The sequence below is a fragment of the Carettochelys insculpta genome, chromosome 15, assembly GCF_033958435.1.
Source record: "Carettochelys insculpta isolate YL-2023 chromosome 15, ASM3395843v1, whole genome shotgun sequence".
NCBI classification, from domain to species: Eukaryota; Metazoa; Chordata; order Testudines; family Carettochelyidae; genus Carettochelys; species Carettochelys insculpta.
In genome coordinates this window covers 17,744,955-17,757,084 of record NC_134151.1, presented here as the reverse complement: position 1 = coordinate 17,757,084, position 12,130 = coordinate 17,744,955, and the positions used below count along the sequence as shown (strand labels likewise).

Genomic DNA, 12,130 nt, shown 5'->3' with positions numbered 1-12,130 from the left:
GGCTGGATTTGATGACCTCTCAAGGTCCCTTCCAAATTCTAGTGGTCTATGATTCTATGACTTCAATCTCAGAGTTTATCAAGCCATGAATCTTTCATCACCACTAAAATTAGTTTAAAAACCCAACCTACATTTAGTCAGCAAAATACTTATTTGCATGTTTTGCAGAAGTAGTTCAAGTGGCTATCTAGAAGCGTTACATGAACGAAAGTCTGCACAACTTAGTAGAATTCTACCATAAAGACAGCAGGGAAGAAAATTGTCAATGATTCCATAACCACTGAGGGTACTGGGGTTTCTTGATTTCAGTGATGTATTTTAAAAAAATGGAACCCATGGGACATCCCATTCCAAACAAAAGTAGGCATGAGCTACAATTTGCCTTGAAAGCAGGTGATACTTGATGGCATTAAAGAGTGTCTAGAGTTTGTTAGGTTGTTTCCAGAATCACCTTTAAATGGGAGTTTAGGGTGCAACTTATTTAAATAACCAATTCAATTTTCCCACCCCACCACACCCAAATTAAATTTCTAGAACTGAAAACAGCTGCCTGTATATTTTTACCCTGGAGGCTTTCTAAGTATATACGCTGGCACACTCAATCAGCTTATTTTATACATATGAAGAGATGTCAGTGTTTTTCATCTGTCTTTTCTGATGCTATTTGTCTTTGATTTCCAGTAGGGAACCAGTGTGCTTTTTGAATTGTGGTCTGAGCAGGCTTTCATAGGCCTGAATTAACAGCAGCTGACAAAGCACAGCAGACATTTGCTAAACAGCTTCTTCTGAACACTCAATCTGGCAGCAGAGTCTTTTGAAAGTGTATCATTTGACAAAAATCTACACTATTAATCTTCCCCTCCAAAATGAATTTCATGCGATGTGGAGAAATGTTAGTTCAGTCACTGAATGTGGTAACTCCAGAGAAAAAGCATGGAAGTTTATTGCTGTGTATTCAAAGAACTTTGTGCAGAAGGAAAATACTTACCAAAGACACATGTGCCAAGGTGCTGTTGGAGTTCTGACTTACCATCATGAGCATCTCCACCTTCTAATGCCTAGCCATGATATTTTAGTTGTTTCAGGACAGTCAGTTTTAAAAAGACAGTGAGGTATCTGGTTCACAGCAAGTTAACTTTGGCAACAGACAGAGCCATGCTAGCAAAAGCAATAATTTTCATTTTGCAAGGTGTATGACCTTTGTGCCATCACTTCAACTCTTTGTGCCAGGTTCCTTATAACAGAAGCAATAGCGCTCATCTCCCACAGCTGAGTGGCATGCAGCTTAGTTCACTAAGTAATATGAAATGCTCAAATGGGACAGAAATAAAGACAAAGTTTATTAGCATCAACTAAAATATGCCCCCCCTACACTGAAAGTCAGTTTAGTTCAATGTCTCCAGTCTAGTAAATAATTTTTACCTTTGTTTTTTTCCCATATGAATTCTCATGAATCAGACTAGCTGGGGAAGGAATACTCGTGATACCATATTAGAAGATAAAAGAAGTCCACATTCAGGGACTAAACTTTAAGTTAATTGCATTTTTTAAAAGTCACCTGCAGATAAAGCATCTCCCACCACCCACCCACATGCACTTTCTGAAAGATTTTTTTCTTGAAAATGAGTGTTTGGCTGGTGTGCTAATAATTTTTTTAAGCAATATGAGCTCTAATCAATAACAAAATAATGGGGGGGAGCTATAATTAATGCTTTTATAAAGAGCCAAGTCACTTGACAAAGAACAGTTGATGCTGTCTGGGATTTTCTGAACGACACAAATGTTGTAATGAGGAATTCATTACTAAACAGAAATTCACATTTTGCTTAAGACTGCATTAAACTGCTGACAGTTATCTTTAAAATCTCTGTTTCAAGGGGACAGGTGACAAGCCAGTTATGGGACTCTTCAGTATTGAGGCTGTGAATGAAAACTTTGCTTAAACTGGGCATTGCATAAAATAATTAACTTCTTCCTACACACACATTTTATGGTGCCAATGTGAGTAGACCTCAATCCTGAAGGATGATGAGCAGCCCTAGGTGCCAGTGGAAATTAAAGTTTGCCTTTATCTCATATGAGATGCTCAGCACTTGGCAGGTCAGATTTTCTTAAAATGAAACCTGTGAGGATGGTACAAGGAAATTAATTGCTCAGATGAGCATCTCATTTACATGCAATGAGTAGGACTGTGGGGAACCTATCGCAAAAGGTATGCATTTGATTATTTTGCTTCTCCATTTTCTTGGGAGGCATGCAATATATACCAATGCACAGTTCCATCAGGTAGAAAGCAACCTCTTTATCAGCAATTTAGCTTATTAGGGGAATCCATGGTACTAAAGTGGTGCCAATTAAAATCCCTTGTGAGACTTCTTCAAAATGTTCCTTGTGAGACAGAAGCTACAGCTCTACTTGCCTGAATTTGAGTCAAACACTGTCCTGCTTAAAGCCTCTTAACAGACATGGCTAGAACAGGAGTTCCCAACCTGGGATCCGCAAAAAAAAATAAAAATAAAAATGATCATAGAAAATAGAATTGGCTTTGATGGGGTCCACAAATGGTTTGGGGAGGTGACTGGGGGGGCTACACTAGTGAAAAGGTTGGAAACCCCTGGTCTAGAACATTTACAATAGTGTCAGTATTTTCCCTTCAAAGAGGCTCAAAATATATTTGGGGGTGGGGTGAATCTGTAAGTCCTTTGTCCATTCTGTGCCTCACTCTAACCCACATTTGGCCAAGCCTCTTTGACATGGTTGACACAGTCACTTCTCAGGCTGTGCAGTAACAGTAGTTCAGGGCTGTTCTCATTAGATGCGCTGCCTGCCTAATTAAGTTTAATTCTCAGCCAACATTCCATTATTTCTGCTTTGTCCCGAGCTTGTCTTTGTCCTTGTTAATTACTTAAAGAACAGCAGTAAATGGAAGAGGAGTTTGAACATTTGGCTACTACTGTTTGGCCTACTTGACATGCTGAATACTGCACAAATAAAAATAGACAATGAAGTGCTGAGTCTGCTTTTGGGTCACAGCAAGGTCCCATGAAACGCTAGTCACTGATATTAGACTCCCACAAGCACCAAATTCACAAAATATAATTTATATTGAGCTTTACAGATTGTTCTCACAGCATACTGTTAGAGAGTAGCCTGATCCAAAATGGCTTACACCTGTGGTTCTCCTCAGGCAATGCCCTTTATTTATGGGCTTTATTCTGTAGTATTGAGCAGCCTCTTCTCATGCTGGGTCACTGAAAGACACAACTAGTTTTTACCACTCCAGTGAATCAAGCTTCAAGTCCAGAGAAGCTTTGACTGGAGAAAGGACTATAAGATTGACCATAAGGATTTAGTATAGCGTATGCATGTTTGTACATTCTGCCCCTTCCCTGCCACCCCCCATCATATTCCAGGCCCTACAGGGTTTCAATTAGTGAACAGTAAAGTTTTATCTCCACAAAGGCTGCTGATTAAGCGGTTTAAAATAAAAAGGTTAAGAAGAAATTTGAATTAAAAGTTTTATTCATTCAACATCTCACATTACAAATATTTAAAAATTATATGCATACTGGTATAAATAGTCATTTGCAAACTATTTAATAACATTAATTTTCCACTAGCACTTCAACAAATGAACTCTTTAAAAAAAGTAACTTGTGTTATATAACTTAGAGTAGAACATACAAAAATATGAACTTAAATGTGAAAATTACTTTAATAAAAAATGAATTACCCTTATTTAAAATGCTATAATAAATACTACAACCTCCCCATACACAGTAAAAACTATATGGAAATTCAGCCAAGTAGTACAATTAACTGACATACTTAAATAACTTTTCCTTCTGATAATATGAGCAATACATTGGGGAAAAAACATATTAGGGATTAGTAAAAACTAGACACCCACTTGCTAAAAGTTTCACGTCCAAAAAATATAACAAAAATCTGATGAAAATTATAAAAACTAATTATACTTTAAAATTTAAAAATATAAAAAATAAAACAGTTGAATACAATATTGTCCCAATTCTTACAATGCTATCAATCACAGTAGCTTTAAAATAAGATAATAAAATAAAGCAAATGACCAAACCTCTTTTATTCCTTTTTTTTAAAAATAATCTCAAATTTACATTAGTAGAAAGATTGATTTCTGATTCTTTTCTTTAGAAACACCAGCAAGAAAGAGGATTTACTAGAACAGTAGAAAATGACATTTTAAAATGTCTGCAATTAAAAACAAAGAATTACACTGCAAAGATCTTCCAGAAGTCTGAAATAAGTATTGCACATAACTTGAAGTTAACTTGCCACAATTCATCACATTCAAGTTTTAAATCACCTTTTAACAGAAGGTTTTAACTCTTCAAAAACAAAAGGGGTAAATTATCAAGTCTTTCCAACAGCATCCTTATAAAACGCTAGACTCATTCACTGCAAGTTTTAAATTTGCATTCTGCAGAGGTCTGTGTATGGAGAAGTATATACTATACCAAAAGCACGGGGCAGTGGGGATTCCTTTACATATAAAGTAATCAGAAACACTTTATTTTACACTGCAGAAATAACCATGTAATTACTCTGTAACTACATTGTAAATACATGGCCAGTGCCATGCTAGTGTGATAGAACTACATGCTTAACCCTTTTGCAAACTGAAGTGACACCCTAAGATCTGCAAACTAATTGCATGTTAATTATGTTTGGAGTGACATGGTAACTCCATCTACAAATCCCATGTAAAATGGAAGGACATGTAATCACTATCTAAGTACAGAGTAATATATGTAATTGTTTATGCCCTGTAAATTGAAGTGTAACCAAATCTGTAAACACGCTTGTCACACAATCACGAGTGAATATTAGTAGAATAACAATTTCTTACATTAGTCATGCATACTAACATTACATGCCTGCCACAGAGCAGGCTAGCTTTTATTTCTTTAAATATAATTTAAAAAGAGCAGACACCTTTCTGCATCAAACACTTAACATCAATTTGTTATTAATATTAAAAATGGCTAAACATTCACCAAAAACATCTGCATTTGTGTATAATCTTTAAAAACTTAGTAAGAAGCGGTAGACAATTTTGATGTTACTTTACTTTTAAATTTCTACACTACGTTTATGTATTTAATTTCTGAGGGTCTAAAGACAAAGTGTCATTTGTCACTTTCATGCTTTTTTCTTTAATTCTCAACTTTACATATATATTTCTTAAATTATATGTACACCAAATACATGGTGCTGGGCTAAGATGTTTAAGCAACATGCTTTCTTTTCTCTGCAGATTCTAAAATAGCATTGCCAGTGCACAACATCCATAATTCAAAATGTATGCAGAGCACTGAAATGTATAAAAAGCAGAATATAAGAAAATAAAATTTATTAAAATTATTTATATTAAAAAATGAAGTATATGAAGATCTCTCAGTAATAAAAGTACAAAAAGCTACTCTTTGCAATATGAAAAATTGAGGTATTGCATAAAGAGATATCCCGTCAGTGAAAAGTGTGCCTAAAAATGCTCACTGTTGGAAAAACAAGATATACAAAAGTAGTGCATAACAAATATACATTATGTGCATGACAAAATAAGTTAGCTACAAAAACACTGTACCGAAATTCAGCAGGTCATGTACAAAGGGAAAATTATTATTCAAAGCTAGTTCTCAAACAGTGTTATTTTTTGTAATGATAACTCATCTCACCTGTTTACTGTGTAGAATCGGCACAATAGCATACCCCAAAAGCCACCTAACAAGAATTTAAAAAAAAAAAAAATAAAAGGAACATTCCAAGTATAATTATGGACTTCAGAGAGGAAAAAAGTCCCTGACGATCTACACAAGAGCACTCTCCATTTGCATTACTGTTGTCAATATTTTCAGGGATTTCATTAAAAGCAGCTCCCTTTCTTTATTTGACTAATAGACAGCAAATGTCTCCATTTTGACCTTTGGAACTTAGTATGGTATAGTTTGTTAAAGCCTGTATTGAAAATAAAAACTGCTTCTCATAAAGATAATCTTGGGAGTTAAGGGGCTCACAAAGTAGATGTTTTCTGCAGCGCTGAGGCAAATCTTTGGTTTGAGAGAATCTAGGATGGTATCATGCCAGTCAGCCAGCTTAGAAGATTGCCATTGGAGTGGTTTGTTTTGCGAACTACTATACAATTATTTTAATAGTTGAGCAGGCCATTAGTTAAAATCAAGTTTTGGGAGTCTACGCCCCTACCAGGGCATCAAGAGACCACTCAAACAAAACTGCTGCCTCACCCAAAAGCATTCAGTTAGCATATACTGTGTTAATGCTTCACAAGCTGGAGGGTTTTTTTTTGTTTTGTTTTTTTATAATAAAGCATGCGTTAACTTAGCAAAGTTGGCACTTCAGTCACATGTAATTCTTTATTTCCCCATGCTTAGTTCTGAAGAAAGGGATTCTTAATTAGGATTCTCTCTACAGAAAGAGTAAGATAGGCATATGCCTCTTTGCACAGATTTACACACCAGTTTAGCAAACAGTGCAAAACATACTTAGCATTGTCATATTTATGCTTTCTACCTTATAGCTAGCTAAGTTACAGGATAATAAAACTGACTTTACATCCAAGAATAGAACCAATTAGCAGCCAATTATTAGTTTGTGATACAGTGGGTAACCAGAACTTACATAAAATCAGTGATATCCTTGAGGTATCTTTTATTTTTCATGTCAAAATGGAGAGCAAAGGCTGGCCCCTGATAAATGTTAGTACATTAGGATATAGAGTTATATATAACCATCAAAAATAAAATCTATATGTTTATCCTTCAGGAGAGGAAATGCCAGTTTACTAGTTATTACTCTAGCTTTGGTAGGATTTCTAGGGTAGTAACCAAGCAATTAAGTTCTCTCTTTTTAATGAAAAGTAATAAATAAGTGCACTCCCCTCTCCCTGTAGCAATTTTACCCAACTTTTACATTTGGGAACCTTTAAAAGGTAATTGTTCTGATAAAAATATACTAAGCTCTATTTGATTTGTACTCTGAAGGTGGTTGGAAGTTAGAGACATGGTGAGATATCCTTTCAGCCTCAAACTCAGCATCAAAACCCTTAACACAAGTAAAAATAATTGTTATAAGCTGTTTCAACCTTGCTCCTGCATTTTTGTTGCTTTAAACGCACTCTTTCCTGTCAATAGGCAATTGCTAGCATCTTCCATTGCTGTAAAATTTAAAATTAAGAAAAGGCAAAAAGCAGGCTTCCTCTGGCGGGGCAAAAGAGGAGAGCGTCAGAACAGACATAGTGTTTTTGTTGCATGGTTATTTTAATAAAAGTATTCTTATGTTTTAACAACAATAATTTAATTAAAAAAAACCAAAGTTATCGTTTCTTTTCTCAGCATTTTGCCCCCTCCTCTAAGAAAATGTTGCACAAAGTAAGTATCCTCTTGATACCAAAGACAAAAGGATGTAACTTACCTACAACAACATGTTATCAATACGAAAAGGAATTCCCAGTACAGTTTTCAATGACAAGATTCTACAAAATACCTATATTATAGGTCATTCTTTCATTACACTATTGGTAAATTACAGACTACTACAAAAGGACATGCTATTTTGAATAAGGGGGATGCTGGAGAGGGGATTAGGATAACAGAAGAGTGCACTTATTCTGAGGCCTGCATATGAGCACTGCAGTAATCTTTTAGTTCCAGCGGAATGAAATATGTCTTGGGCGATCTCCTCCCTCCTTCACCAGGGGCTTGTGGAATTCCCTGCCAGCACGTGAGTGGATAGCAGCCCAGCAATATTCACAGTAATACTGCAGACAGGTAACATTAGCACAGAAAAATGGAGCAAATTTTCCACCACATCGGGCCCCCTGACATTCATCACACAGCTGATCATCCAAGACATATGGCTTAACTTCCACCTGCATTCAAAAAAACCAAGAAAGTTTACAATACTTTTATGACTATGAAGATGATGTCTTTAAGCCTGTTATTGTGGCAGGAAACTGATACACTACTCCAAGAGAATCCTGATTAGGCATTGTGCCAGTATACACATAAAGCAGTCCTTTCCCTTGTCATTGTAAGCCTCGAAGAGCAATAGACAAAATAAGCATAGGTTCTTTCAGTTTTGTTTTCTGAAAGAACAATCCTGCCCCATTTAAGAGTTGTTGAAGATTCTGTAGTATGTGGTTTTTCATTTTTGGTTACGAGTCAGTTTTGGAAAGGAATTACCTGCTGAACATCAATGTTGCAGAAGCAGTTGTCAGTACAAGGGTGAACCAACTTTTTGTTCCAGAACTTGTGCGAACAAATTCATATTGAAATCAAAGCATACTAGCAATTTATTTTAGTTATATGCATTACTGTTCGCAAAATTCTCTTACAGCCTGGATCATAAATTATTTACACAACATTAAGACTGCAACTTCAACACACACACTTGTAAAGTCCTAAGTCCGTATTTCACTTATTTGCAAGTTTCATTCACACCTTTTAATAACATGCTACATTTAGTTTGTTTCATCTTCCTCTGGTACTACAATTTAGTCCAGCAGATGTCACTGATCTCACTAATAATAAATAAGGTGGGTCTTACTCAGGAGAGCTCATAACATAATAAATTTGTTAGTCTAAGGCAAACTCAAAGGGCACGAACTGGCACTTCAAAGTTTGCCGCAGGGGAGAATTAACTTATCGAAGTGCTGCATATGCACTGCAGCACTTCATTAGTAATCTCCCGATACCCTACTTACCATGCTCCCTTCGAAATTGGGAGCTAGAGCTAGTGTAGAGACAGCCTAAGATTCTATAGGACTGCTTGCTATTTGAACAGGATAGATTACATAATACGATAATAGTTCTCAATTTACAGCACATGGGCTACTTGCCTCTCTCAATCAGCATGCAGCTATGGCCCACAAGACATGTGCAGAACCATACAGTTACAGTGTACACTCATCCCTTGCTATACAAGCACAATTGGTTCCCAAATTTTTTGCTCATAGGCGAAAACTCATAAAAGCAACACTAAATTCCCATTAAAATACATGTAAAAGTCTCCATTTCATTCCAAGTGCTTGTAACTTGACATAAACCAGTTGAGTTTAGAGAACAAGAAGTCTTGTGGCACCTTCTAGACTAACAGATATTTTGGAGCATAAGCTTTCGTGGGCAAAGATTAGCTTCATCAGATGCATGAGTGGGTGGGCTGGTTTCAGAGGGGTATTTAAAGAGTAGGGTCCCAGTAAGAGGGAGGGCCAGAGCTGACAAGGTCTATTCAGCAAGGTGGAAATGGCCCAGTATCAACAGTACTTATCAAAAGAGGGAAAAACAAGTTAGATCAGACAATGGGATGTGAGCCTTTGTCAGAGTCTAATGGGGAGCTATTAGCACCCAGAGCAGAAAAACTGCGTTTGTAAACTGCGAGCCACTCCCAGTCTCTGTTTAATCCATGGTTAATGGAGTCAAATTTGTAAATAAATTGCAGTTCAGAGATTTGTCTCTCCATCTGATTTTTAAAATTCTTTTGTTTCAAAACTGTTACCCTTAAATTTGTCACTGAGTGCCCAGGGAGACTCAAGTGTTCCCCCACAGGCTTCTGTACATTACCGTTCCTCATGTCTGATTTATGTCCATTTATTCTTTTGCGGAGAGACTGTCCAGTTTGGCCAATGTAAATTGCAGTGGGGCATTGCTGGCACACGATGGCATATATTATATTAGTAGATGTGCACGTAAAGGAGCCCCTGATGGTATAGCTGGTGTTAGGTCCTGTGATGATGTCACTGGTGTAGACATGTGAGCAGAGTTGGCAGCAAGGACCATTGCAGGGGCTGGTTCCAGGCCTAGAGTTACTGGTTTGTGATTTGTGTGGCTGGTGAGGATTTGTTTAAGGTTGGTAGGCTGTCTGTAGGTGAGGACAGGCCTGCCTCCCAAGGTCTGAGAGAGTGAAAGATCATTGTTCAGGATGGGTTGCAGATCACCGATGATGCGCTGGAGAGGCCTTAGGTGGGGGCTGCATGTGATGGCCAGTGGTGTTCTCTTGTTTTCCTTGCGAGGCCTGTCTTGTAGCAGGTGGCTTCTGGGTACCCGTCTGGCTCTATTAATCTGTTTCCTCGCTTCCTTAGGTGGGTATTGTAGTTTGAGGAAAGCTTGGTTGAGTTAAGGTACTTTTCTGATGTATTTGAATAGTTTGGCACCAGAAATAGGATGTAGTGTATGTATGTAGAGCAGGGATTCCCAACCTATGAGTCAGGACCCAAACATGGGTCCCATTAGAATTTTTAAAGGTCACCAGCTGGTCAGTTTCCAGCTGCATATGGCTGTTAAAGAAGCCATTTGCAGTTTCTTAATATTGTTGCTTCAGGCAGCTATCTATCAACAGCGATAAATGCTGGAGATGGCAGCTCTCTCTATCACTAGGCATAGCAATTACATTATGCCTAGGTGTTGAAACCTTAACACTCGAGTATCGGAGGGGTAGCCATGTTAGTCTGGATCTGCACCCTTCATTGCTGCTTAATACTTGAGTTAATTGCTGGGAGCAGGAGGGCTGGGGGACCCACCCAGCCTAGCAGCCCCAGTGAAGAGGCTGCGGGATGAGGAAGAGTGTCTTAGGCTGGGGCTGTTGAGGGATGCGGGGGGGGGGGGGGGAAATCTATGACTGGGGAAAGTTTGGGGCTGCAGGGAGAATCTAATGTTGGGGGTGGTTTGGGGCTGCTGGGGGGTGTAAAGCTAGGGGCCATTTGGGGCTGCTGGGGGGAGGTTTAAGGCTGGAGGCAGTTTGGGACTGTGGGGGATGGTTAAAACCTGGCTGAGGGTGAGGCCTGCGGGGCGGAGGGGTCTAACACAGTAAATCCTGGAGTTACCCAGGGATTGTTCCTGCAACCCCTGTATACCTTGAATCTTCCTGCAAGCGGAAGGGAGCCAGGAACCACCAGGGTTGGTCAGCTTCCTGGCTCCCAGAGTGGCTTGCGGGCTGAGAACATGATCAGGTCATAGCTGCTCAGCTTCATGTTCCCACCATTGCAGGGGGAGGGAACCAGGCAAGAACCTTTTCCCTCTCTTCCCCCAGCTAAAGGGCTGTCAGACAGCTGCATGTCTGAGGGAAGGGAAGGAGAAGGCTCCAGCTGCAGGTTTCCCCGTCCCCTAGCCAGGGACCCCACTCATATAAGCGGGGGAAGTTCACTCATATAGTGAATAAAAGGAGGTACAAAAGTTCCTCATTTTAGCGAGTACTCATTAGTAAAGTACTTGTTAAATGAGGGATGGATGTATATGTATATTGTCTGGATACAACCAACGTAACACAAAGATGGTAAATAGGTTATGAACAACTCAACTGTACAAATGACATTAAGGACAAGATCCTTAGCTGTAATCTAGACCCTATGTGCCACTGCAGCACGAGGAAAAAAAAAAAAGACAAAGCACATAGATCTTCCTAGCTGAGGATTTTCTTGGTATCAAAGAATTCTGACTACTGTACATGTAGTTCTCATGCCAATCCCTACATAGGAAAAAAGGAGGGGCAGGGAAAGGACCAAGGTCAGAGCAAACTATATTTTTGCAGTCCCTAGCTAATGATGATTCACTGAGAATCCACAAGCTGGCATATTCTGAAGTGACACAGAAAGGCTGCTTTAAAGTACACTAGGGACTGAGCCAAGATAGAAGAGTCTCCAGATTCAGGTTGCTGCATTCAGCTAAGTTTCTCCTCTCACTTTCATCCACAGGAAGCCAGTTACCATAGAGAATTTAAATCAATATCTAACTAGCCCACAGAACTGCCGGTTTCATTTTGAGAAAGCAGAACAGAGTTAATACGGTCCATTTTGAAAGGTGACGGGAGGATGTGAACTGTATTCTTGCCACATTCAACGCAACACAGAAAGGTAGAGAAGAAATCCCGCTACGCAGCTTCCTTTTTCTTAAGTGAAGGAGTAAAGGGAGAACCTTTTTGGGTGCTAGAGTAAGTCATAAATATGCAATCAGTGTAACTCATTTCTGTATATCTGCAAGAATGAGTGTTTTGATGCTGCTCTCTGAAAGTTAGCAGTGCTTAATTTTATTTAGCCACAATACCATTCTGCATTTATTTACCATTTGCACATTCAAAGTGT

The 12,130-nt window shown here is 38.5% G+C and overlaps 1 protein-coding gene across 5 annotated transcripts in view; it reads right to left on the bottom strand.

The window, feature by feature from the left end:
* Positions 1–3,510: 3,510 nt before the first annotated feature.
* Positions 3,511–12,130, bottom strand: part of CPEB4 (cytoplasmic polyadenylation element binding protein 4) — a 70,687-nt gene continuing 62,067 nt past the window's right edge. For 4 of the 5 annotated variants that reach the window (XM_075009270.1, XM_075009271.1, XM_075009272.1 and 1 more), the window contains exon 9: positions 3,511–7,927. In XM_075009270.1, the coding sequence (XP_074865371.1) occupies positions 7,700–7,927 (228 nt within the window). In that variant the 3' untranslated portion in view covers positions 3,511–7,699. The remainder of the gene's footprint in view (positions 7,928–12,130) is intronic. The other variant, XM_075009273.1, reaches the window with a different exon arrangement.